Source organism: Daldinia childiae (assembly GCF_008694065.1).
Source record: "Daldinia childiae strain JS-1345 chromosome Unknown Scaffold5, whole genome shotgun sequence".
Lineage (NCBI taxonomy): Eukaryota > Fungi > Ascomycota > Sordariomycetes > Xylariales > Hypoxylaceae > Daldinia > Daldinia childiae.
In genome coordinates this window covers 1,667,163-1,694,167 of record NW_022984646.1, presented here as the reverse complement: position 1 = coordinate 1,694,167, position 27,005 = coordinate 1,667,163, and the positions used below count along the sequence as shown (strand labels likewise).

General features: G+C 46.2%; 7 protein-coding genes across 9 annotated transcripts; 3 read left to right on the top strand and 4 right to left on the bottom strand.

The window, feature by feature from the left end:
- Window positions 1–436: 436 nt before the first annotated feature.
- Window positions 437–2,535, bottom strand: GL218_05587 (uncharacterized protein; the record flags this gene model as incomplete). The annotated part of the gene is made up of 3 exons (XM_033582259.1): window positions 437–1,144; window positions 1,194–2,325; window positions 2,390–2,535. The coding sequence occupies 3 exons, from the start codon at window positions 2,533–2,535 to the stop codon at window positions 437–439; spliced, it is 1,986 nt and encodes a 661-aa protein (XP_033434959.1).
- Window positions 2,536–6,957: 4,422 nt separating this feature from the next.
- GL218_05586 (Dityrosine transporter 1) lies at window positions 6,958–8,824 on the bottom strand (the record flags this gene model as incomplete). The annotated part of the gene is made up of 3 exons (XM_033582258.1): window positions 6,958–8,041; window positions 8,111–8,253; window positions 8,348–8,824. The coding sequence occupies 3 exons, from the start codon at window positions 8,822–8,824 to the stop codon at window positions 6,958–6,960; spliced, it is 1,704 nt and encodes a 567-aa protein (XP_033434958.1).
- Window positions 8,825–10,501: 1,677 nt separating this feature from the next.
- On the top strand, window positions 10,502–11,286 carry GL218_05585 (60S ribosomal protein L44; the record flags this gene model as incomplete). The annotated part of the gene is made up of 4 exons (XM_033582257.1): window positions 10,502–10,504; window positions 10,824–10,916; window positions 11,009–11,193; window positions 11,247–11,286. 4 exons carry the CDS (start codon window positions 10,502–10,504, stop codon window positions 11,284–11,286), a joined length of 321 nt encoding a protein of 106 aa, XP_033434963.1.
- A 769-nt stretch (window positions 11,287–12,055) lies between these two features.
- On the bottom strand, window positions 12,056–13,588 carry GL218_05584 (the record flags this gene model as incomplete). 3 transcript variants are annotated; one of them, XM_033582256.1, is made up of 4 exons in its annotated part: window positions 12,056–12,663; window positions 12,807–12,902; window positions 13,123–13,267; window positions 13,469–13,588. In XM_033582256.1, 4 exons carry the CDS (start codon window positions 13,586–13,588, stop codon window positions 12,056–12,058), a joined length of 969 nt encoding a protein of 322 aa, XP_033434961.1. The 3 variants fall into 3 exon arrangements, with proteins under 3 accessions (XP_033434961.1, XP_033434962.1, XP_033434960.1); XM_033582254.1 differs by having other exon boundaries at window positions 13,532–13,588; XM_033582255.1 differs by lacking the exons at window positions 13,123–13,267; window positions 13,469–13,588 and having other exon boundaries at window positions 12,807–12,888.
- Window positions 13,589–16,645: 3,057 nt separating this feature from the next.
- On the top strand, window positions 16,646–19,043 carry GL218_05583 (putative dna repair protein rad8 protein; the record flags this gene model as incomplete). Its single annotated transcript, XM_033582253.1, has 2 exons — window positions 16,646–17,247; window positions 17,303–19,043. The coding sequence occupies 2 exons, from the start codon at window positions 16,646–16,648 to the stop codon at window positions 19,041–19,043; spliced, it is 2,343 nt and encodes a 780-aa protein (XP_033434955.1).
- A 248-nt stretch (window positions 19,044–19,291) lies between these two features.
- On the top strand, window positions 19,292–23,935 carry GL218_05582 (putative dna repair protein rad8 protein; the record flags this gene model as incomplete). The annotated part of the gene is made up of 1 exon (XM_033582252.1): window positions 19,292–23,935. The coding sequence occupies one exon, from the start codon at window positions 19,292–19,294 to the stop codon at window positions 23,933–23,935; it is 4,644 nt and encodes a 1,547-aa protein (XP_033434954.1).
- An 883-nt stretch (window positions 23,936–24,818) lies between these two features.
- GL218_05581 (Ureidoglycolate lyase) lies at window positions 24,819–25,637 on the bottom strand (the record flags this gene model as incomplete). The annotated part of the gene is made up of 1 exon (XM_033582251.1): window positions 24,819–25,637. One exon carries the CDS (start codon window positions 25,635–25,637, stop codon window positions 24,819–24,821), a length of 819 nt encoding a protein of 272 aa, XP_033434957.1.
- Window positions 25,638–27,005: the final 1,368 nt, after the last annotated feature.

Sequence of the window (27,005 nt, the reverse complement as noted above, 5' to 3'; positions counted from 1 at the left end):
TCTGCGCCGTGTAGGTTCCTCCTAGCTTCTGGCCTCGACTATAATAGGTTCGCGCAAATGGGCCATGCTTAGTACCAGTGTCGTATGAATGTACAAAATGGGCTATACGCCGAACCCAAAAAACAACATGGCAGGTGTCTTGCTCAAACGGGGTCGAGTTCTATTCTCGGGCAAGCCTAGTAACACCGACTAAATGACGATGGAAGCAGTGAAATTGAAAAACCGGACTCCTCATATGCGAACGCCCGTAAAATGCCGTTGCTCGTGGTACCCTGTACCAGGCATGATGAATGGTTCTTCGTAGGTCTTTACTCCTCTGATGTCCTAATTCCGGTTGCCTCATTCTATATTTCCGTTCGGTTGACAGTTGTCGTACATCGACAAGTTCCTCTACTCGCACAAAAGAAACCGGGTTCCTCTCACATTATTATTAGTTTTACTCCTGCTCGGCAGGGTTTTCCCACTTGATGGGATGTACGAGCATGCTCCGTAGGCATAGTCGGCCAGAGTTCTTTGGGTTCTCTTCCTCCTTCCGTCCGCCTCTCTTGGTACCTTCGCCGGCACGACCACCATTATTGCCTCTGCCATCCATCTGAGCATAACCAAGCCAGCGACGCCACAACAAACCGGCGAATTCACTATTGTAGTACCAGCTCGTCCCCTTATGGTTATGCTCGTTTGTTAGATCGAATGGGGAGCCATGGCCGCCTGAAGTGTGGTCTTGGCCACCATTGAAAGCCTTTTCAATTTCCTCCTGAGGCCACTTTCGGTCCAAGTAAACCGGGTGAGGGGCATATACAGCTTTGAGACCATGGTGCAATGCCATCGAAGGCGGGAACATCTCGCTAAACATACTATGGTGTAGGCGCCATGTTTCCTCATGCATCACTCTCAACAGGCGACGCGACAATCGAGAAGCAGTTACAATAGCGCACCTTCGCGGAGGCTTCTCATACTGCGTGTCGTAGCCGGTCACATCCCCAGCGAACACCCAACCAGAGTTGTCGGTATCAAAAAGCGGGTTAAGTGTGATGAGGTCCGCGTCCTCGCCAACTCCGCATTTGCGACATATCTGATCCACTCGCACAGCTTGATGGTAAGAATACTTCTCCTTGTTCGAGGCCGGATTTACCAGTGAAAACGACTGGACCTAAGATTGGTCGTTTTCCAGATTGCTTAGTTTCATGATGGACGAGCTCCGTGAAGTTGTCCCAGTTGCCGTGCAATCCGGGAATATAATACTTGCTTGCCCGTTCCCACATACCTTCTCGGCTTTGGTCCGCACCCCACTTGCCAAGCCTATCGAATAACTCGTAATACGATCCGGTCCAGCGCATATCCATCTCCCAGTTCCAAAAGTGGGCATACTCAGGATGCATCATCGCAAAATGCTGAAGCGGCATGTGTGCAGATCTGTAAACCCCATGGATATCACCGTTGGATGGGTTTTCAAAGGTATCGCCAAAGTTACCCGGATAGTACAGTTTCATCTGAGCTTCAGACCAAAGAGTACAGAGTCCGTGGAACTCGGGAGGAACGTTGATATCGAGGATGTTCTGGACCGTGGTCGGATCCGCCCAGATAGGTGCGTTGTTGTCACGAACATGTAAAAGAAAGTGAATATCATACTCACCACCAGATCGTAGGCTAAGCTCATTGATCATGGCACGGAAATTGAGTAAAGCATGACTTGTCCACTGGAATCCGACGTAAGTTCGCACAACTATCGCAATGCGATCGAGTCTCTTACGGCCAGCCTGAGCCAGTTCGAAATCTCTAGTTTCGTTACCAGTGAAAAATCGGTCTTCATTCGCCGCGTAGCAACGCTCTTGTGCTGATCCCCAGTCGACGCCTTCATAGTTGATCTGTCCGGTCTTCTCCCAGACCGCCTCGCTACCCTCGTGCTCGGTGTCGAGGGCTTCACCCGTCCCGCCAGCCTCCAAGTCATATCCAAGGCCATATGGTCCGTACCGGCCAAAGCGATCGAAGCAGACATCTTCTCGCAAGCCTAGGAGATCGTAAGACCCAATAGCTGCTTTAGGCTGACCTTGAGGGACACCGCTGTATGCGTATAAGTCCGGAGCGGGAACTTTATCATCCTCGTCAATGTAGCATCGCTTCACAGGAACATATGTCTTCTGATACTCGTCGGAATCATAGTCTGGATGAGGACGATATACACTGGGCTTGGGTTGTTTAGAATGGTGAACAGTAGGTGTAGGTGAAGGTTCAGATGCTCTGCCTGTAGATGATACTTCAGGGTACTCTGGCTTGTAGTCCGAGAATGACACAAGCGACCTCAGACCATTGTAATAACCATCGAGACTATAGATTCATTATTAGTAATCCAGTTCTTCAATTCCCTTAGACAAGTCCGCCCATAACTTACTGTTTGTATCTGAGCCAATGCGGACTGTTGGAGTTATCCTCGGTTTCCTCTTCCTTTTCATCCTCTGGCTTCTCTTCTTCCTTCTCTTCTTCTTGCTCCTGCACCTCCTCGACTGGCACCTTTTCCTCCTCTACTGGGTCCTGCATATGGACATCATCTTGACTATCCTGTGTTTGCAAGACTATGTTTTCGGTGGCTTGAGGCGCTTCGTTAACCCCATTTCTACTCCCATGTACTAAGTCAAGTACGTCCCGTGGCCTTCCAGCTAATCCAGGGTTAAAGAGGGTATATGATAACAGGACAATGACGATGAAAGTCCATATAACTACTCTCCGATAAAGACAATTACCGAGTAAAGCTTTGACCCTGAATTTGGACTTTGGCTTCGTGGACATTGGTAGGTAGGCCTCGCTTTTTCGGGCCATGAAGTTGGGAAATGAACCCGATTTCCGGGACACATAGTCAGATACCCTACCCATATTCCGTAGGCGAGGTTTGAGAAGAGATCTCAGAAAATATCAATGCTCAGCATCGAAAATATTAAGCTTCCAACTTAGCACATTAATGGAATCTCCGGGGCTCTTGTCTTGCGCGCCGTCCGCTCAACTATTAGTGTTAAACGGCGAGAATGGCGAGGTCGCAAATTACCGATGCTATCGTGAATTGAGGGCACTGGAGACCTAATAAATTTGACTTAATTCTTCTTTTTCTTTGCGACCGAGACGTCGTACTCCAAAGTAGGAGTGTTAAAAACCAGCTAGGTGCAAACGCAGAGGCTGCAGGAGTAATAAGGTTGCACACAGCTGGAGGTAACAAGTTACGGCTGGATTGAGGAAAAAAGAGGATTCTGTGTGAATTATCAAGTGAGTGAATGAATGGAAAGGAACAGTGTACTATAATAGGATGGGAGAAAAAGAGTGATCTTCCCAAACAGAGAGTGTATCGCGATCAGTAGGTTGTTAGGAATGATGAAGTTGGCGTGAGAGAGCGATGTTGCGGTTGTCGAAGTTGTGATGAAACACGCCGCTTAGAGAGTGATTGGATGGATGGAGGAAAAAGTCTGCAGTAGGCAATAAAGCAGAAAGAAGTCAAAAAATAAAAAATTGGAAAGAAAATAAAAATGGCGGTCGTTCTTGAGTAGGAGGTTTGCTTTGACTTGTTTGGCAGCTGCCAGCTGGATAGGTAAGGAGAAAAACAGGGAAACTACGGATTGTAAGAACAAGTACTTTCTACCGTACCGCCGCACTTTCGCACCTTGTAAAGAAAAAGGGGAAGGCAAGACTTGGGATGTCGATCTTCTTAGGATTATCTTTTGCTCTTTTGCTCTGATTGAATTTTAGAAAACGTGGATCGAATGTGGGCACAGCTGAATAGAATACAAATACAGTATAACTAATAGAGTACATGTGTGATACATATGATACATAGTGTATGATTCCGCATATGATTCCGGTTGTGTTTAGACAACGATTATTACCTAGGGTCTCAGCAAGATTCCGGGACTCCTAATGCACTGCATCTACATACGTAGAAACTTTTTCGGCTTCACCAAGGATCCTACATACATACATACTGCACATCTAAGCCTTTTTCTTTGAGAAATGATGTGCAGCTTGGTGGTATGACGAGTCCACAAACGTGTAGCCTTGTACCCTTAGTACGCATATAAGTCTTACCAAATATAATCATCTTCAAGAGTGAGCAGGGCCCGGGATACCGTTAATGGAGAAGATAGAAACTTTAATGATTACTGCCTTCGTAATCCTGATAAAAGTGTGGTAATTAATGTATGTACATTCTTGCCTTGAATACTTACCTAACCTAATCTAAGGTAAGTAGTAATAACTCACTCGAAATATGTATGTTCTGATATTTCATTCCAACTAAAAAATGAATGTAGATTTAATGTACCTAGGTGTTATTATAGAAATGAGATGATTGAATATGATGATGATTGATGAGGCTCCATTACCGAGAATAGGAACTGTACAGGGGTATAGGGGAATAGGGGGTTACCGCTATCAAGGCTGTCAAGGGCTCTTATGCGGGTTAGTGGGTCCAGCTCATGTCTCCCATGTCCCCCCATGTTTTATCATCGCGGCTAGCGTTACAGGCGGTGGATTCTCATCAAATAACCTTCGCCAAATTCATCATTGAACTCTTAGGGTAGGTCATCGGAAACGCGTATTGAAAGAAGAAAGGCTGCACTGCCCCAGCCAGTCCTTTCCGTTCTTCTACCGAATTCCCTAGAAACACCCACTAGAGAAATAGCTCTTAGTTTTTCGTTTCAAAAAAGCTAAGATCTACGTCATTGCCATTAAAGCAATCTCTCTCTTTTTTTTTTCTTCACATGCTATCTCCCTGTCTCTTAGCTAACTAGCGGCCAGATTTTTATTGTGTCACAAGTCGGTGAGACATGGAGGTACATGTGCTACCTTTGCTACCTTTGATTGCATCATATCTTTAATTGTGCAACTATTGTGTGAGCCTCAATTTTGATCATATTGTTACACTACTTTCTTCCCCGCCTGGGGCAACAAACCGGATTGTTTTTTTTATATTGTAGAATTGTCAAACATTACCAGATAACTATGTTATACCAGAAGAGCAGAGGTTCTACATAACAAAGACTTTCCGAAGCATACGGTGTTGCGAAGGAATAAAACCCCCAACTACAGAAGCAGGGTCTAGGCATGTAACGATCGACATTATCGTGGGATTTGGTGAAATTGCACGATAACCAGTCGAGTACCGACGATCTTTTTAGTTGGAGATGTTCCCGCAATTGCCAAGCAATAAAACAATCGCCAGGGGAAATCAATCGCCAAGGACGCACAACGTGAGATCCGACTTGAAACGCGCATAACGGTTCGGCCGCTTAAACTACATCACAACCCACCATAACCTAACTTGGATTAGGCCTGTACGACGACATCACCTTTTAAGGTGTTAAGACCTGCGTATAGATAATGGTATGTACGGTTTAGGGCAGTAAGGCCCCTTTTTTGGGCCAATCTAGAAGAATCACTTCTAGAAGTGGCTTTACGCTAATGACGCCGCACACCCGTTCCTCTGTCTTACACTTTCAACGTTGTGTAAGTCAGCAGCCATAATTGATGGTGCCATTCTTCAGCTAGTTATCATATACAATTAACATATCGAATGCGACACGTGGGCTACTTTACCGCAAGTTGCCATAGAATTTGCTTTCGTCACGCACTCCATAATCGAACCAAGCATAAACCTATAGAACTTTAAGGATAAATCCTGAAAGATCTCTGTTGCTGCGTAAACAAGGCGTCTTGGCGCTTACTGTAGTGTCTGCGGCCTCGTTGGTTGCTGATGAATTACTCGTAAATCTGTTAACTATCGTATTTTGAAGACGGAATAACCAGCCACAAATAATTAATTTTATCGTCGGACCCAACGCGCGGATGGCGGATCAAAAGATGATCGGCGGCCGCGGTCAGACCGAACGTCAAACGGCCATGTCTGAACAGCCTATTTCATCATGGTCGTCAATCTATCCGATGTGATTTCCACAGGGAAATGATAATACATACATACATATCCGTCTCACAGATCAGACCAACGGCTACAAGGCGACTGTGCGCCGATCTTGGAAAAGGTATGCAGCGCTTCCGTACCGTCTGATCATGTTAGTGGACCGTAGAATCCGGACCGGTCCAAGGTGAAACGATGGGTGTGCCGCATCCCGGGGTGTTTCATGCAAACGTCGGGATGGTGTAGAGCTAGATATGCTGTCATCATTCTTTTTTTATTTCCTTTGCGTTACAATCCAATCATCTCCCGTGTAAAGTCGAATCACAAAGAGTAGTCGGAAGCGTTACTTACACAGAACTAACAAATAATGCTCAATTGATAGGAAGAGGGGGGGTTACTATAGCGAAAGGTTTATGACTCTATTCGCGTCTTGCTACCAAAAGCAGACATACAACTTGAGTATATTACTGTATAACTAAGGTTTATAACTCTCTTTGTTCGCTTACATTTACCAGTCAAACATGAGTAGTACAGCCGGCTGTACGATCGCAACAAACTACTACTGCTCTCTTATTATCGCTCATTGGTCTGTAGAACTTTACAATAATATTTGATATATCTGTGTATAACAATTAGAACCGAGAGCCTAAGATATCTAACCTAGTGGGTTCCCGAGAGCTATCAGAAACCTATAGGAATCCTGCTGTGGCTGTTGGATGGTGCCGCGAGATTATGTAGGGATCCGGCAAACCCGCGAGACATAAGCATCTCGCAATAATAACCTAAATCGGGAGAATATTAGATAGATACCTCCTACGAAACCTACTTACTATCGGAGCAGCGGAGATAATTAAGAATCGTGAGTTGCTTATAACGTGAGGAGATCATCATCAACTAGCCCAAATGAGAACCAGCACACGCCATCTTATTCCTGTGTGTATTCCTAATTACTTTAACCTACCTAGATTGGAAGCCAGGTAAAAGAACTCACTCGGTAAACTCTATTTTCGTAACTTCGTTGCTATGTCTACGTATACTCATGCTGAGAAGAGCACACCTTTGCATTATACCTCTTCTTTGTTCTGCTCCGCCCCGCGTGTCGTCGTCAGCGGTTTTTGACGGGTACCAGTAGCCGGGCCACCCTTGATCTTCCCGGCCTTTTCCCGCATATTACCATTATTCTCATCTGGCATCTTCCCTCTAGCCCTTCTCCTCCTTCTAGCGTCTACACTCAGCCTCCATTCATTGCCCCATTTGATAGACACGTACACGCAGACCGTGCCCATGAAGACGAACAACGCGCTGATGGTTGAGAACCACCCAACTCCAATGCCTTCGATAGCTGGGAGAACCACTGCCATACCGGCACAGCCGAATAGATAGCGAATCGCGTAGTTACCCGCTGTCACCTCTGCCCCACGTCCTGGCATCACGTCTAAGCAATATGTGTTTAAGCTGGGAAAACAAAACAGTTGTGCCACGCCTTGCAAGAATAACACTATCACCGTCAAGGGAATTCCACCGACGTCTTTCTCCACGCTCCAGCCGTAGATCAGGACGCAGCCAGGGATAACGATGCCCATAAATGGTAAAGCCGAATACAGGCGGTCTTCTGGAATGCGCATGCCCCGTTTCCTAATGTACTTCTTCACGACGTAGTCCGCATACCGTCCTCCGATGAACGTGCCGAGGAGATAGCCACAGCCGGGCGCGAGATAGAACAGGCCGCCCTGCATTGGCGTCGTAAGGTTGTATCTTGGGTTCAATACGTACCGGATGGGCGTAAGTAGAGAATACATATTCCAAACCAGAGAGGCACTAGCTATACCAGTGAGGAATAGATTCGGATACTCCCATAGTCGTATAACCCGCCACGGATTGATCATGGTGAGCAAGACCTTGACCTTCGCCGAACCGCTGTACCCTACTAGGTCGTCGATCTTCTTGTGGTAGATAGTCTCCGGGAGTAGGAAGTAAGATCCGACGGCTGCGATGCCCGCCAGACCTGTTTGGAGCCAGAATATCACGCGCCACGACGTGTATGTGACGATGATGCCGCCTATGAAGGGTCCTAGGGCCGGTCCTACTAGTGTCCCGGTAAGGAACCAGCCTAGAGCCGTTGCACGCTCTGTCGGTCGGTACATGTCACTACGTATTCAGTAAGTGATCTAGTCCATAGCCCATTGTGTGGTTTAAGGATAAAGGGATGATGCTAACCCAATGACAGATGCGCCGACCAAAATGAAGGAAGTGCCTTCAAATGCCGTCAAGAGACGGAACACAAAGAAAGCCCCTAGATTCGGCGCCAATGCCGTACCAATGCTACACCCAAGGAATCCTATAGCCGTTGTGATGGTGATCTATAATAGAAATAATGTTAGTTATTATAGATTACTACTATATCCATCTACTCTCCCAATGGTTTCAGTTATAGTGTCAATGAAAGGTCCTTACTATTTTCCTGCCATAGACCTGGCTTAGCGGTCCCCAGAAAATAGGCGACAAGCCCATGAACAGCATGTATAGAGCGTTGATCATGTTGATAATGGATCCCGTTGTGCCATACTCTGCCGCTACTTCGGGCGTAGCTGCCAACACCGACGTACTGGATATAGGTGCTAGGAATGAGCAGAACGATAAGAGGAACACGATGACTAGCTTCCGGTGAGGTGGTAGACGGTCGTATACCTCATCAGGGACCTCGATCACCGAGTTCATTGGCTCAATGGGCATATCCGGGCCGAGAGAATGGTGCGTCGAGCACCGGTCGAGCACCCCGTCGTCGGCATTAGAGTGGGCCGCCGGCCGGATAGATTCTATCGTGTCATCGGAGCGGGTCGAGGAGTTACTAGACGGCGGACGGGAGGGAGTATCCGGGACCTGGCCATTATGGCCAATGGTCTTCGAACTAGAGTCATTAGATTCGAACATTAGGAGGAGTTTCGGTTTTAAATTTATTATATCCGTTCGATAATTTGCGTGTCATCGTAGGCAAAAGGACTAATATTAGAGAGAGTTGTGGGCTTCACAACCAACTAATAATAACAGAGTGACTGAGTAAAGGTACATTCGTCTTTATTATAGATTATCTTATGTGAAATTAAGCAAGACTCATCGAGCTATGAAGAGTAGCAGACACGGAGAGTATATGAATGACTCTATTCCAAGCTGGTAAGGGGGAAGCACCTCCTATTTACACGGAGCCGAACCAATGGCCTGGAGGATAATAGTGGCATAACCTGTTGGATTCTTGATATCTTTTCCCTTTGCTGACATTGGCCCTCTTTGTCCAGGAACCACATAGCTGCCATGCCGAGTATCGGTGGGAACTTGGACCGAACTTGTCTCGTTAGGGCATACCAATACGAGGCTAAATGGCGGTTGGAGGTGGATACTAAACCGGCTACAATGCCGAATGCGTTCCCTTATTGGTGCATTATCGGGAGTTGTCTGCAGGTTTCTCAATTTAAAAATTCGAAGCTTTTGCCAAGGAATCCGTAGATACGCCAACAGTATACGACCTTCGAAATAGGGAAGTAGGAATGTGTTGGCGCGATTATTTTTTCTTCTTCTTCGCCTTCGAGAAGTCAGCGGCTTTCTATAGCGGTGAGAGCCTGATCCGAACATTGCTGATAGGTAGCCCCGTAATGATGCCGTGGACTCCCGATGGAAACCAATGACGACGCTAGGAAGTTAGTTTGCTAGAAATTGTGCGATAAGAAATCTTGAGAATATCCCTGCACGATATCGACGCTGATCTATTATTGCAACTCCAAATCGGTGCTTATTCCCGGCGTTGCATTAACTTATCCGACGCGGGATCGGCACACAAGTGCATAGACGAGGTTCGTGAGCTCCGACTGCCGCTGCGATAGTCGCTCCGAATGGAGTCATTGCGGCTTGCATTACGGCTTGATGACTGTTTGACATGTGCTATGTATTTTAGATGAGGACTTATGACAAATTGGTGGCTTTTAAGCAAACCTCATCTTTGATCTGACTGCATAAAGCTTATGGAGATCGCCATAGGTGTCGGGAAAGGCACCAGAGTTACTCTATCCGGTCCAGTAGATTTGAAGTGGAAGTCAGATGTTTGTAGTATCGAGGGACAAGCGGTGATCTTTCTCTCGGAGAGGAACTATTTTGGGTATATTGCCAAGATCTATTTCTACGTACGTTAGACATAATATAGGCTATTATTGCTGACTTGAGTAACTGTTAAAAATTTTTGTTCCTTGAATTTTGATGGCTACCTGGCTTGGTACATATGAACAGATTAATAGGAGGTTTTTGGAATCTTCACATTGGTGGTACGTACCGGACATAGGTTTTGAATTTGGACAATGATGTGGCTAGCTCAATAACTAGCCACAATCTTAGCCGAGGAAATGTGGCTGGCGTCTTAGACGAGAAATGGTGGGTACCTAGGTAGCTTACTTACCTAATCTTAACCCCCTCATGGAATTTAACCGTAGTTTACCCCAATCACGCACACATCTCTCAATTCAGCGCAAAAATCGATTTGACTAACTGGAGCTCTACGAAACATTCCGCAACATTCAACCACCGACAACTTTCGACAGCGTAATCTCTATACCCGCCGTCAAAATGGTACGTGATTTGAATATTTCATTTAATTCTTCATACGCAGGTATTGCATCGTTAAGTCGCTCTCCCGCTGGTCCGGACCGTTAAGCGACATTCGTGAGGAAGGAAATTCTCAATATCGATTTGGTGGAGAGGATACGACACGACGACACGACACGAATAGACCGACTATCATCACATTGATTTCTATCGACCGGCATTTCTAGCGCGAACGATCATGGAGGGCGACGATGCTTTAATACCTTGCGGCCGATGATATATTTCGGATCGAGAATAGTTACATTTTATACGCGATAGTGGGCTGACGGGAAACTTCATCTAGGTCAACATTCCCAAAACCCGTAAGACCTACTGCAAGGGCAAGGACTGCCGCAAGCACACCCAACATAAGGTCACTCAGTACAAGGCTGGCAAGGTACGTTCATCTTCGATTTCATGTCGTTGTCTCTTCTGGGTTGCGACGTCATAGACGATATCTTTCTCGACTAGTTTCTAATGTACACCTAGGCTTCTCTATTCGCGCAAGGAAAGAGACGTTACGACCGAAAGCAGTCCGGTTACGGTGGTCAGACCAAGCCTGTGTTCCACAAGAAGGCTAAGACAACGAAGAAGGTTGTGCTAAGATTGGAGTGCGTCGCCTGCAAGACCAAGCTACAATTGGCACTGAAGCGATGCAAGCACTTCGAACTTGGGTACGTTTCGATTAAGTGTCTCTATCGACAGAACCATACTAACAAGCTTCTAGTGGTGATAAGAAGACAAAGGGTGCCGCTCTGGTGTTCTAAACGCGTTTCCTACTCGAGTCATTGTGCACGTTCTTCATTCATGGCAATAGGGTGGTTCATTACGGCCGGGCATTCACTGGCGACGGGAGTCTTTGATACTCGGAATGGGAGCAGCACATAGGTCAGAATAGAACCGAATCTGCTCTTCTGAACTTCATTATGCCGTATGTGATAAAATGCTAGGAGTGGAGAGGTAGCGAGAAGTCAATGGGCTTGTTGCTCTTGACAGTAGGGATGCTGGCTTGATGCCTTCTCTACGATTACGATATTTGATGCCATCACGCGTGGGAATACCCGGTATCTGAGCTTAGAATCGTTAATCGATCGCATTCTGTGACCCGAATGTTCTTGTCCAACTTTGACTTTGATTATTCTCTGGGACATGTATCCAATCCTTCATCTTGGCTAAATCGTCTACAATTGCTACTGCCATCTCATCCTACCCATCTGCTTTCCTTGTGATATGCAAACCTATTTTTACTGTTCTGCCCCCTGGTATTTGCCGCTGGTATAACATTATGTGCCTAAGTTATATTTACTTTACCCCTTGAATATGGTCAGTATGAACGGCGCCCTTTGCTGCCCCTCCCATAGGCTTAAATGATATAATTTCCTGTCTTTAAACCCTGCTAAGTACTTTTAGACCCTGCATCGATGAATATTTGTTAAGTCCATGGAGGGATCTTTCGAGACTAATCCGCTATATTGATTCTAAAGACTAATTTCATGAAGAACGGGATCTTCCTTAATCTAATGTCTAATTGAATACCTAGAACCCCTCACCCATCTGGACCGTCCGACCGCCACCATACCACAGCGTCCCGACCCGCACGTCCAAGCCCTTCTCCTGACCGATGACCCATTCTCCAATCAGCTTCGAATCGGCATTATCCCACACCTCCGCCTCCAACCACGCATTGATCTCGTCAATTGCATCAACCCACTTCCGCCTCTGCTCAGGCGTCGCGTGGTCCGCTTCCGTTAGATATCGACCAAGCGTGATATGCGCGCTCGGCACCACATACCGCGAGCTGACCGTCACGCCGGCATCCTTGGCCTGCTCCCACACGTCCCGCCGCAGGTGGTGGTACGTGTATGAGTCGCCTTGCCGCAGCACCTCGACGCTGTCGGGTGCCATTGGGGCGGGCGAGAGTGGCGGCTCGCTGGCAGCTGGAAGGAACGATAGCGCGAATGCGGACAGGTCGTACGATATCATGGGCTTGACGAGCCGCGACCGGTGGCGGTGCGTGTAGCTCGCTATGTGTGGGATGGCCGGCTTTAGCGTCTCCTTGAGCGCTTCGATCTCGGCAGCTGTGCGGGAGAAAGCTACTTCTAGCGTGGTGATGTGCATGCGGTGGAGGGGCATAAGCCAGATTGCTAGGGTTTTTGTTAGTGTGATATTTGCGGTTTGGATAGAAAATAACGAGAGGGAGTAGGTAGTGTGATATGCTGGAGAATTTGCTCTTTTTATTATCGCCTATTATTGATAATTAATCGACTAAGGGAGAAATTTGAATTACCTGGCGCAACAGCTTTGAGTCTATTCTGAATTGCTTCTGCGAGTTCTAGTGCGTGGATTGGAGGTCGGCCCCAGAAGGTCATGCAGTATCTTGGGTCTTTCTACTATCTGTTAATAAACCGAGCGAGGAACTAATGTCCCGGTCTATTTTGAAGTCGCTCCGACTTGGCGAGAATATTGATCTGAATATGTTGACGCAAAAGGGAAGAGTGATAACATACTATCTACTTGTTAGCATTCATTGACTGAGTAAAAGAACCATACCAAACTCGAGTAATGAATACACTCAGTCTCGCTAGGCTTATTCTTGTACTCACCAAAGCCAGGCTCTATCTGGGGATTTTCCAATCGCAGCAGATACTGATCTATGATCAGCCCCGTGTAGTCAGAGGCGAGAAACTTGGCTCTCTGTTGTGCGTTACGCTTGACGCGGTGGGCGGCATATAGCTTCTGGATTTTCGCCTGGACTTGCTATTAGCTTCTAGTGCGAGTGATTTACGTGGTAAATATTCTTCATGCGAAGGTATATTCTAATTCATCAGGCAAGAACTTCTTTTACTAAGTTAAGCAAAGTTGCTTATGTTCAGGTACACAGGTAGGTGCGTATCCTCCTAAATAAGACCGGACAAGTATTAAACATAGTAACGAGAGGGCTCACTCAACTGGCTCATCATCGCAGGCTTCTATCAAGGCATTGTAAGGATTCTCTCCTGGCTTCAGAACTACCCCGGACAAGTCCACCAGCTTGTTTTCGATATCTGTAGACTGAAGAATCGACCCCATTTTGGAATGCTGGTTAAAATTAGAGATATGTTTCCTTTAGCGAGAATGAAATGAAGTATTCTCTAGAGTACCTCTTATATAGTGTCGAGTATCCGATAATCGGATGTTGGAAGTAGAGTAGCGTGCGGCTGAGAGGACACTGTACAAGTTCACCCTTCTGATTTGTTTTTATAAATGAAGGACAATAGAATTTATAGTACTCTTTACGAAAAACTTAACCGAATTTAGATTTATATATAGATAATTAATAATAATGTGTTGCTATTGCTCCTTCTGTTTGAGCTGCTCTCCCTCCTAGAATAAGGAATAAGGGGAATATTAATAAGCCAAGACTTCAGTGTATGAACAATTATGCTTACTAACCAATCACGTGCTATAAAGCATATCCTAACTTCACTTAAGCTCTTGAGCTTTCTTTCCTTCATTTTCCTCTTGAAATTCACCAATTCTAATATTCCTAAACAAATATTAATATGAATGTACAATGAGTATGATTAATTGCCCACTTAATTAGTTTGTATAAACTTCACTTCCCGATTAAATTAGTTGCCGGCCTATCTCAATAGCATAAACTCCCGTAATTTTGAGCTCGCGTTTCCGACTTAACCAAGGTGTGTTTTAATCAACATTAGGAATACTAGCACTAATATTTTATTTATTATATAGAAACTGTTATTATCGTAATAGATTTCGAGTTGGATTTATCCCTCAAATGAGGACATCTCATTTCTGGCTCATATACTACCACTACTCGGCAAGTTTCCGAGCATCTATGCGATGCTAGATTTCATAGAATCATCTCACTCTAAGTCTCGAGGAAAGTTGAACATTATTCAGAATGATCTTTATTTATGTGCGAGCTGCTTTCATTCCATCTTTTACTAGCAAGTTATTCTCCTTTCTTATGTCTTTAGGGTTTTGTAAGATAGCAAAGCAGTTTTTGGCACAAATCTTAACCTCTTCCATATTTATCTACGGCTATTGATTTTCTACCCTCATTCATAATACCTCCTTCTCGGCTAGTGCTACCATTACACTTCCTACATACCACCTCCTTGTGTTCGCAACAATGGACTGGCATATGTTACTCAAATATCATGACTAAATAACTAAAGTGTGTAAGCCTCTCAATACATCCTGCATTTCATGAAATATCTAAATTACCATATTCTCTTAATTATTTCATGGACCTAGCCTATATCGACCGGACAGGCATCCATAGCTCGTAGGCTTTTTAATACAGTCAGCAAGTATATCTTATTTAGTCAAACTATTCTCTAGCATTGCTCCAATCTTTCTTTAACTGCATCTTCTCCCTTCATTTTACTTGACCTCCTATTTCAGGCTACCCAGAAAGCTTATACGGCACACCGCCTGCACCGATGAAGCCCAGCCGGGGATCTGGTAATATTAATACGTCTGAGGGGAAAATCGTGTAATATCATTGTATGAATTCTGTTAATGAAACGCACTTTGACGATGACTACGGGGTCATCTCTGTTCAGTGTACAGGGATTCTGCGTGTTTCCAGTTGGCCTTTTGCACGGCCCTGTTAAAGAAAAGGCTCGAAAGCAGTAACTCACTGTTCAGCTATCATTCTCAACAGGCCATATATTTCACGAAGCCTAGGGGTCAACAAACTTAGTCTCTTTAGTTTTGCGATATCTCGGACTCTGACCTTGAGACAGCTACACCCCAAAGCGAACCACTGGAAGATGTGTGAGTGGCTAGTGTCAATATCTTTTCGATAGATGCTCGACTACTATCTACCGTCTTGATGTTCTTTGAAATTCTATGAAATACGTGGCTTTTATGTGAGGTCGATGATAAGTCTCAAGACCTTCCAGGCGCTTAGATATCTTCTTATGATATCCTAACAGACGTCGTCTTGTGTTTACCACCCTAATACGCTGTATAGTCGAATACTAACCATAGCTCTCGTCTCAAAGGGCCTCGTTATACGATTGATCCTTTTCTAGAAAGTGCTGCCTCTTGCGTCTTCGGGGGCTTGTTGGATACTGATGAACGTCTAGTCCTACTACTCTCCTGAGTAGGTCCTAGTCGATTGTAGTCTAGCATAGTCTCTGTCGAGTATTGGGTCCGTCCCTGTTTGATAATCTAACATAACCGTTAACCTCATAGCCTATGATGATCCTCTAATTCCTCCCCTATTTCTCAGCCAGACTCGGCCTCTTAGTTTACTGTCGTGCTATCCTCTATATTCTCCAAGGGGTCACAAGTGACCTTATTCATACACTTGGTACTACCCCTAGTGCTACTCCATGTCTAGTGGTGTATGGTGATGCCCATCTCCTTTACCCCTTAGCTGATCGCCGCCTGCATCCTCTTCCTTAGGTGGTCGCCGCTTGCACTCTCTTCTTTAGCTGATCGCCGCCTGCACCCCCGACATCCCCCGGCGACCCCCCGGCGACCCCCCGGCATCCCCCGGCACCCCCCCGGCATCCCCCCGGCATCCCCCTGCGCCCCTCCGACTGTCTGCCAGGCGAAGATACAAAGCTAGGACCGCCCAGCTAGGCCCTAGGGTTGTGAAGTAGGGCAAGTACGCAAAGCTGTAACCCTAGAGACCTAGGGTTTCTAGTCAAGTGTGCAACATTCTTTCCTTCCCTGCCCTAGTTCTGCCCTTAAATTCAGCCACTGTTGCTGTTTGTTTCCAAAACAAATTCATCCATCTTCCCACAATCACCAATCCTTCAAAACTTTTCCTCTTCCTCTTCCACTTCCACTCCCACTTCCACTTCCACTTCCACTTTTCTCACACTTGCACATCCAAGTTCAGATTTGCAACAGCACATTGGTTTCATCAAACCTCTTCTCAAATTGCGAATCGTGCTTTGCAAGTTCCAGAACATCATCACCTTTCCTTTCCCTCTCTATTCCCTCTCTATCCCCTCTCTACACGTTGCCTTCTCAAAACATCCGCCCGAGGCGAACTTTCCTTCTTACCGCGTTCGAACTGAACACTAGCATATCTTCTCTTTTCCTTTACTACACTTATAAGTATCGCGCTTTAATCAACGTTGATTTACACCCGTGGCTATGCCGCCGAAACGCTCTGGCGCGCCACGCAAAGTGGCTGCCAGCAGCTCTCGGGCGCGAAAACGCGCCAATGAAGACCCTCCTGAAGAAGAAGTAAGTCCTAACCAAGACCAAACTGGCGGTCGAGGTAAGCGACAGAAAGTTACTCCCAAGAAGCAAGCCAAGAAACAAGCTTCAAAAAAGCTTGCTCATCCCGAGGATCCTGACGATTTTGAGGATTCTGAAAATGACGAATATTATGACGATGAGGATAATTGTTCCGATCCCAGTAATGGGTTGGATCAAAGCTTACCTCCAGTTTCGAATGTCTATGCTGCTTTTCAAGAAATTGCACGCCGATCGCATGAGTTGCTCAAGGATGATAGCCAAATTCACCTTCGGGTCGCAACCATGTGTTCTGGCACGGAAGCTCCGATATTTTCATTGAAGATGATTCAAGAATCATTCGATCGAATGCAACTCGGAAGACAGTTCTTGAAGTTTTCTCATATCTTCAGCGTTGAAATCGACCCGGTCAAGCAAGCATATATCGCGCGAAACACAGAAGGGGCTATCATATTCAAAGATGTTCGAGATTTCATCGAACCTAAAGACCTCAAAGCGTAAGTCTATTTGTCCCTCATAAGTGGTTATCTACATAACTAATAGTATGCTTAGGCCTACTGCAATGGGTGCAATGGAAAAGATTCCCGGGGGCATCGATCTTCTTGTTGCCGGTTGTTCTTGTTTGGACTTTTCCACGCTTAACTCACAGAAACACAAGGACTACGCAGAGAATGTCATTGCGACTGGGAACAAGTTGGGGGACTACTTCAAGCAAAATTGTCAAGGAAGTGGCTACAACGAATCGCATTTTGAAGTTATCAATGATGGATTCAACAGCCTTCTCATGAACATAAATGACATGGGTACTTCAGGCCAGACATTCTTCTCGATGCTGAAGTACGTCAAGGATCGACGACCTAAGGTTGTTATCCTAGAGAATGTCATGGGAGCTCCCTGGAAGACCACCGCAGATATATGGTTCCCTTTTGTCGGATATAAAGCTGCCTTCGTTAGGGCAGATACAAAGAATTTCTACATCCCTCAAACCCGTAACCGCGGCTATCTTATTGCTGTCGATAAGACCATTTTTGAGGGCAAAGTTGCAGACAACATTATCGACCGATGGTCTAGTTTGATGACAAGAGATCTTGTGAGACGCGCATCTACCCCTATAAATTCGTGGCTACTTCCTTCAGCTCACCACCCATTGACCGAACGAGCCCGCCAGGATGATTCGGAGAAGGCATTAGCTCCAGTCGCGAAGGCCGCCGACTGGGAACGCAGCAAGGCTCGCCATCTACTAGTTCGCGAAAAGGAAGAACTAGGCGAATCTCATCCACTCACAAATTGGAGTCTGACTCAACCAGGGCAGCTTTATGATCGCATGGATCGACTTGTGACTCTCACACAACCGAAGCGTGTCTTAGACTGCATCGACATCAATCACTTGCGAGCGTTGAAAAAAGGTTATGACTCGAGGTTCAAGAACCGTATCCATGATCTCAGTCAGAACGTAGACCGAACCCATATCAACACTCCATTTGGAATAACTGGGTGCATCACTCCTAACGGTATACATTGGGTAACAGACCAGTGCAGGATTCTCTCTGGCTTTGAGATGCTAGGCTTACAAGGACTACCACTCAACCGACTCGAATTCGCAACTGAGAGTCAGGATGATCTTCGGAATCTCGCTGGCAATGCGATGAGCACGACAGTGGTTGGTGCCGCTATGGTGGCCGCCTTGAGAGCGATTCAAGAAAGTTCTCACAGTCTTAATGACTTTTTCGCGATGCCATTGAAGAAGGCCCAGGTGAAAATTGATCGGCAGGTCACAGATTCTAAATTGGAAGAATTTCCAAACTTCAGCACAACGACTGTTCAATCTTTTCAGATGTCATCTTTAACAGAACTTTTGAAAAGATGTCGAAGATATTGCTTTTGCAATGGATCAGCAAAATATAGTACTGATGATTTCTTGGAGTGTGTGATATGTTCCACCATTCGCTGCAAGTGGTGCGCTGGAAATCCACCACACAGATTCGTCTCAACAAGGCGGCCCTCGAACTTCTTACTCCTAGGAGAAGTAGAGCAAGAGGTCATGCAATTCTTACCGAGCGTAATTACGAATCTGGTCGCCTTGGAGTACCAGGTACCGACCAATCTTGCTCCAAGGACAGCTATCACAGCTTATCCTTCTATTATGAAGCATCTCGCACATACAACCTTTTACTACCAAAGCACCCGCGTCACAGAGGTAGTGGTCGTCTGTTACGCCAACCAAAAGGGATTCGAACTTCGAGCAGTGTTGTCGGAGAAAGGAATTACTTGGTACTTGTACCTCGATGCGTAGAGTGCATATGGGGGAGAGTTTCGAGAGCAGTTGGGTTTGGACCATATTCGACTAAGCCAACCAATCGCAAAGGCCACGATCTATGAAGGCGCGCTTAGTATTCTTCCTACGCCTGATTCTTGGAAGTTCTGGAGTTTCAAATCAGAACGGCTCCAAGTGGAAATCATGAAGACTGGTGGTACTCTGCAGGTCATGGCAATTAACGCAGAAACCCCTCTCGCACTTCCAGCGGACTTGCAGAAAGATTTATGCCAGCTTATGGAAAGTACTACCACCAACCTGACTGTGACGCTCCCGAGAATAGTCTTCATGTCCTTGGTGGGAGGAAGCTATTTCTCTTCAAGGAATCTACCCGAACTGGAACACCCGATCGAGATGGCTATGTCATTTCGGAAGAGTGTCGTTTATTGGAATCCCATGAATATCGGGAGGTCTTACTTAAGTTCAAGGCCTGTGTGGACCTCCAGAAGCTGGACCTAGGCAGAGGAATTCTCGATGCCCGAGTGGATGGGTTTTGGGTGAGCCCACAGGCCATATACTACGGGCTTTCTTCCACCGTTACAAGCCACAAGCGCCTGGAGTGTTTCAAGGTTCCTAATTCACAGATATTCATCGTTCACGAAGAAGACCCGGAACAGCAAGTTCTGGCTGAAGCGCTATTCGCGAAAGATAAGCATTGCGATCAATATGGGATCATCGGTAAATATGAGTCTCTAAGCGGGATTACAGGAAATTGGGTCACGATTGAAAAATTTGAGCTTCCTCAATTTCATGATTTTGTTTCCCATATTAATGTCAAGCTCGCGAGCCTTGGATCTCTCGAAGTTGTATTTCAGATAGCGGACATCAAGCCTTGGATTAAGAGACTTGAACATTGGAAGACTAGAGTTGATATCCAGGACTCTCCTTTCGGACAGCTACCGCGAGCCCAATGGCTCCAAGTCAGTTTTAACCCTGGTGGTAAACGCAAACCTGCTACCAGATGGATTCAACACCACCATTCTGATGCGATAGCGGCATTCGAAAGCCACGCGAAGAAACAGATCCCGCCCTTTGAAGTAAGGGTAAAGGTTCATCCAACCTTATTGGAAGACGTACAGTTGGGATATCAAGACAAGCTGGCATACGACGGCCAGTTCGTCGCCGTGGTACAATACTTAATCAATCATAAGACTCTTGCGCGTATGGCAACAGCATATTTGCCACCAACTAAAAACCCTTACGCCGAAGTAACTGCATATACCCGGGTCGAGCGCAATGCTATCCTATCCGAGAACATGCAAGTGAATTCTAGTTCTGGGAAGCACAGCTTCGTGCCCTTCCGGGAGTCGTTGAAAAGCTTGGCAGGGTCGCTTCATCCAGTGAGCAGGTTGTATATGGATTTGGAAATGAGATCGTTCCGAACGAAGCTGAGCAAGTCTCAGTTGCTATCTCTTGGTTGGACGCTTTGGCGTGAGCTGCTTCCGTCGCCATTCACGGAACGAGAGATCGAAGAGGAAATTGTGTCCGATCTTAAGCTTCGGCTTATTGGTTGTGCTGAACGCAAAGCTGGTCACAGTGGAGGTATACTTGCCGACGACGTCGGGTATGGTAAAACTATTATTATGTTGGCACTCATGCACTGCCTACGGGAGTGGGACGAAAAGTATTTACCGCTACGTACCGACAAGAACCCGTGCCGTATACATCTAAATGCCAGTCTTGTGTTGGTACCTTCACATCTAGTCGATCAATGGGCCGACGAAGCAAAGAAATTTCTCCCTATCGAGCCTGCAGAAATAGTCAAAATCAAGAATCTCGGAGACCTAAGGGATAATTCATCTTGGCGTATCCTTAAGAAGCTTCAACGGGCGAGGCTTATTATTGTGAATGTTCAATGCATTGCAAGCATTGGATATTACCAAAACCTTGCTAAGTTGGCAGGATCTCTTGATCCACCCTGTCATGGGGAGAATTTCAGAAAGGGTGCCAGCACTGTTCCATTCCAGTCTCGCGCCTTTGAAGATTGGTATAAGGATGCTACGTCTGTAGTTGGGGACTATGTCGGAAAGCTATTGAGAATGGGCATAGCAGACTACTTCGATGTTCAAGAACTCGTGGCCTTGTATAGTGAAATTGAGGACCGCCGAAATGCGCATAGAGAAGTGTATAAAGAATTCTCAAAGAACTATGAAAATTCGGTTATAAACTCGGCTACACCAGTGCAGCCAGAAGCATCTCAAAGATTCAACTCACCTTGGCAGATGATTCCGCAACTACGCTCCGAGCGTGCAGGTAAAAAGTTTTCGTTTATACCAAAAACTTTCAATCATGTGTTGGAAGCTTTTACCTTCTCTCGAGTAATATACGACGAATTCTCCTACGAAGGACTCACATCGACCCTGTTCGTAGCCAACTTGGAAGCTACTTCGAAGTGGGTTCTATCGGCAACGCCTCCTACGAGAGACTTAGCAGCTGTATGCTATACCGCGAAGCACTTTAATGTACACGTTGCACGCCCAATTCACCGCCGGCAGGGGATGCCTCGGATCACTTATGGGCCGGAGTTGGAGGATAGAAGTAGTGCGGAAGATCTACAGATTCTAAAGTTCTCATCGGACCAGGCCATTCGTGAGAGACATGAACAGGGAATGAAGTTCCTGGAGAAATTTGCGACTTCTAATCCCCTCGACCGAGATCTTGCTGGTGGAATTGAGGTGGAAGAAAAAGTTGTGGTATGCGAGATGAATCCTCACGAATTCGTCCACTATCACGACCTAGAGCAAGATCTACGTGCTCATAACTTTGACGCGAATATGCTGCCAAAGGAATCTCGTGTCTTCTTGGAGCCATTAGTTAGTAACGAATGGGGTGCGGACGGGAAGCAAGTCGGCACCAGGGCATTAATTCACCGCTCTTCTCAGGGAAACTGGCAGAGGGAAGGATATTCTATGTCATCTCTTATAGAACAGCGACGTTCTGTGTGCCTCAATGCCCTCCAAGTTTTCAAGATCACAGCCGAGAAAGCCATCTGGCTCTCCAAGCGTATCTGGGACAATGAGGAAGAGAAGAAGTTCGTTAATGGTAGAAATGCCACCACTGATATCTATATGCTTCTTAGAGATATCTGGAAGAAAAATCTCGTCGACTGTGGCGGACTTGATGCCTGGCGTGAGTTATCACGCGAAGTCGTCACCAAGGAGGGAATGCAATATGAAGAAATGGTGAGAGTTGTCGAAACCAGCCACCCTAACTTCTGCATGAACGAAGAGACATTTTTTGATGCTCTCAATACATTGACCGCAAACACCTGGGTTGACTATTACAACTTGGAATCCAAAAATCTCAAAGCCATAGGTGAACAGGAAGCTACTACTCTACTACAGGACCTAAGTCGCGTCAATGATGGCGAAGGTAAAGATCTGATAAGGGGCAATATGAAAACCTCTCTAAGCATACTTATCAAAAAAGGTCTAGAACAATATAGGAGACCTAAGGAGACTATAAAGTCCCTGGAGACGAAGATCACACATGAACAAGTGGAGGAAGCCGACAAGAAGAACAAGTCATGCCTTGAAAGCCTATGCCGTTCCACCGGTCTCTCTTTCGGAACCAGTGCTAAGAAGGGTGACCTCAAGAAACTCTTGATATCTCATGTGAATGGAGAGCTTGAAGAATCCAGTTATGTTGGATACCTCAAATGTGAGGCGATGAATACTTATAGGTATCCCCTACTCGGTGAAACGACCAAGATTCGAGGTGGGAAGTATACGCTCACTGGAAACGATGTAAGCAATACGTCGGTTGAATTGCGCCAGACTTTTGAGAAAGTCATTTATGCCATCAAACAAGAGCGAATTACCAAGAATCTTATGTCAGACAAGAGAGAAACGAACTGCGATCTTTGCGGACAAATGGTACCCAGAGAAGATCTACACATCGTTTGTCAATGTGGCCACCTACTTTGCAAAAAGCATCTCAACTCGGTTTACTGTGGCGGAGATGATAGTGAGCGTTGCTCATCTTTGCTGAAAGACGCAACTATGTCATTGAAGATGATCAACAACCCTCAACGGTGTCTCGACCTCGATTTTGGCACGCAGATGGATGCCCCGTGCCCTAAAATCAGCTCCAAGTTCCAGATGTTGGCCAACGTAGCCAAGGCAATTCCTGATGATGAGTTTGGTCTTGTATTCTTCCAATACAACAGCCAGCTCGAAGAACTCAAGTATACCCTGAGAAAAAATGGAATTGGATTTTACCATATCACTGATACCGAGCTCAAGAGTCTCAGTAAAGTTAACGACAAAATGAGACCTCTTGACAAATTGAACAGTTTGGGTCAATCCAGCCTTCGCGATCGATGCGACGAGCGTGGCCTTCAATGGTCGGAGAAAGAAAGTGTCGCAGAATTAAGAAGAAAGATCAGAGGCTGGATGGGGCGGTTTGGAAATGGTGTAAAGCATCCTAAGCTTCGACTCTTGCAGATCAACGACGTTACGTCCGCAGGCTCGAACTTTCAATATGCCAATCATGTCATGTTCATAAACCCGTTTGTAGTAGATCTACAGGAGACCTACGATTCCTGTATGAAACAAGCGGTTGGAAGATGCGTTCGTTACGGACAGAAGAAGAAGGTGAAGGTTTACCACTTCGTCACTGCCAATACCATAGAGGTCGACATCTTGGAGTTACGAACAAAGAGCCATGTTCTTGTTCGTCCCGGAAAAGCCATTGGTAGACTCCAACCCGCCCCGATCGGCGAGGATACCCTCATGCCAGACGCGCCCGGAATTTCTCAGCCTGGCAATGATGATTCTGAAGAGAGGATCAGATCAAACCTGACCACCCAAGATATTTGGAAAGCCATGAATGAGCAGAACTGGCTGACCACTGTGGGCATTGAGTACTGATTCTCAACTACGAAAGACACTTGACTACGAAGAGTATTTGACTACAAAGGGTACTTGACTACCCAGGAAAGGTATTCGACTACTAAAGGTAGTTAACTACGAAGAGTAAGCTCAATCTGTTCCTACACTCCCTACTAAACCTGTTTTAATAATGTCGGTCAAACTAACTAGTAACCTAGGGAAAGGAAAGAATGATTCATAGATAGCTAGTGAGGCTATCTTGCCTGTACGACTACGTACGGAGGACAAAAAGATTGCGATGGTTTATCCACTCGAGGCAGAAACGCGAGCAGAAAATGACCCAGAAATCAGAAAAAAGGAGTAAAACAAGAAAAATCTCAAAAAAAAAAAAAGCCAACAACCACTAATTTTGCAACTTTGAGCACGGATCGGTTTCCTATCTTCTGTTTCTTTAATACAGTCTCCACGCCACGAATCATACTGCGACGCCAAACAGACAAGAGGGACCTTATGATCGCATGTACAGGCAGTGGATGGACGGTTTTCTTTTTTGGACTTGAGGAGTAGCCTCCTTTTAATTACTTGTCAGACTGTTTTAGCTGTTTAGCTTGCTAATGAATTGCCGTTTCCTAAGAAATGACGACGCAGAGTGCGTATTTGAATTATCCCAATGTGACATGCTTCGTAGACGAGGAATCTCTCTGAAATAGGGGTGTCTAGATTCTTTGCCCCTGAGATGATTCTTTAAGTAACCATTAGAGCCTTAACAAAGACTAACAACTAATCTAGTAGCCCTCTTCTCCGTACTAATAGGGCGGTACTAACATACATACATAGGTATGTACCTTAGAGTCGCATACCCATACCCATACCCTCCCTCCCCCCCTTCAAACTCCCTAAACTTCCTAACCCTAAGCCCCCCCTACAGTTTCGAAACCTCCCCCTTCCGCCCTAGCACCCTCACCCTTATCCTCGCCCCACCCTCCCCTCCCCCCTCAAGAGCCACCTCCTGGCAATCCTCAACCGGCTCGTCGTTAGCGAACTGCACGACGACGAAATCAACCGCGGAGCCAGGCGGACCGAGCGCCACCATCGGCGCGTGCCACGTCCCCGCGCCGTAGGTCACGGCCTGCGAGCCCGTCGCTAGGAACGCGCGGATGCGGCTTAGGTCCGGCATGCCGCGGCCCGGGAGCGTGGCTTGCGCTCTGTCTTCGGGCACGGGGAAGTCGTTGTCTGCGCTGGTGGGGGGTAAGGTCGGCGCTACGATGACTAGGTATTGTACTGATGACGAAGAGGAATGGGAGGAGGAGGAGCTGAGAGGTATGAAGGTCTGCGTGGTGAAGGGGTGGCGCTCGAGGACTTGCACGGTAAATAGCCCCGCGCTGTTACTCCCGCCGGCACTAGCATTGCCATTGCCATTCTCCCTTCCCGACTCAGGCTCCAACTCCCGCGCGCCGCACACAAACATAGTAGTCCGCGGCGTGGCCCTCTTGCCGCTCGGAGCCTGGGCGTATAGGTCCCGCAGCGGCGGTGCCAAACCCCGGTACTGGATGGGGTGCCCTGGTTGGCGGACACGGCGCCGTGCCTTGAGGTAAGAGGGATGAAGATGATGCGGCTGCGGAGGGCCGGGGTCGGGGGCTGGGTTGGTTAAGACGGCGCCGAAGGGGGCGAAGGAGCTGGGGGTTAGGGGCTCGGTTGGGATTGTGAGGGGGGTGGGGAGGGGGAGGGTGCGGATGAGCATTTTTTCTATGGGTTATGAATGTTTTTATTAGTTACTAAGGTAGGTCGGTGGTTATTGATTATTATATTTTACTTATTTTCTCTTTAGTATTTTTATATCTGCGCAAGGGTTATTTGCTGAGATGTGTCTGGAGGTGAGAGGTGAGGTGAGGTGAATATACATAGGAGGTACCTTTCAAGATTGGGGGCGGTTGACATGGGTGTAGGTGTTGGTACTAGGATGGGTATAGGTTTAATGCGGAGAGGGAAATTGTTAGTATTTTGGTGATATAACAACTATGATTATATCAGCTACTAACAATTAAGAAAAATTATCTTGTCGGGTGGGTCTAAGTACCGTCCAATCAACAGCTATAGTTGTCTTTTAGGTTGGTGTTTGCCTACATTTGCGACATCTTTTTTTTCTTCTCTCCAATAAGTTTGCTTTACTTTTAACATCTTTTAACTAGTCCATTTCAATTTCATCCATCTTGTTTGTCTCTTGTTATTCGTGCTCGTGTAGCGTGTTTTTTTAGTTGAGCGCGTTGAGTCTGTTATTGATACCCTTGTACCTGTGAGTTTCTCAATTCTAGGTAGTAGGGCGCTAAGACTAACAAGGATTTAGGCTACTATTGTTGTATTGAATTGTGGAATTGAATTGGCACTGGGAATAAGTCAAAATGGCAAATGAGTCAAGGTCCTACCTTTGTGGTTTATTCCGCACCAGACCAAGGTCTGCTCCAAGGCCGACTGAGGATAATGGACTACGAGGAGTCGAATTCTCTCCGAGGTCCTCCACCGCAAGTTCCGTGGCTCCTGCTGCTGTCCTCGATAACCCGGAATTGGCTGGATATTACTCGCCTCCAGAACCTCGACCGATACCACCACCAAACCCGTCCCAGGAATTAAGGGGCTACTATGCCCCTGAGCCGGCTCTTGCTCCCACTATACAGCCAAGGGTTCTTCCTACGAAGGTGTCATATTCGTGAACTTATAGGCGTTCTTCTATCTCGCGGACATACGATCGTCATATCCCTATTTATCAGATCCTTATGCTTTCTTATTGAGAAGGAAGGTAGTGCCACATGTACTACACATATATCATATATATGGGACAAGAAACTGGTTTGGTAGTTTATTTAGCGTTGCAATTTACATCATAAGAAAGCCCCCCAGGGGATTGTTCGTCTCATTAATAGGCTAGGTACTCATGGCCTTACAATGTAGGTTAAGCTCTCCACAGTGACGAGCCACTTCAAATATTTACGCTAGGTATTCTGTATGGTTTAGGTTACGCAGCTAATGATTTATTAAATTCCCGAATTAAATATACCATGTAGGAACTACGGGGTTTATTACGATGAGATGAAAGATGTAAATTTTCAAGTAA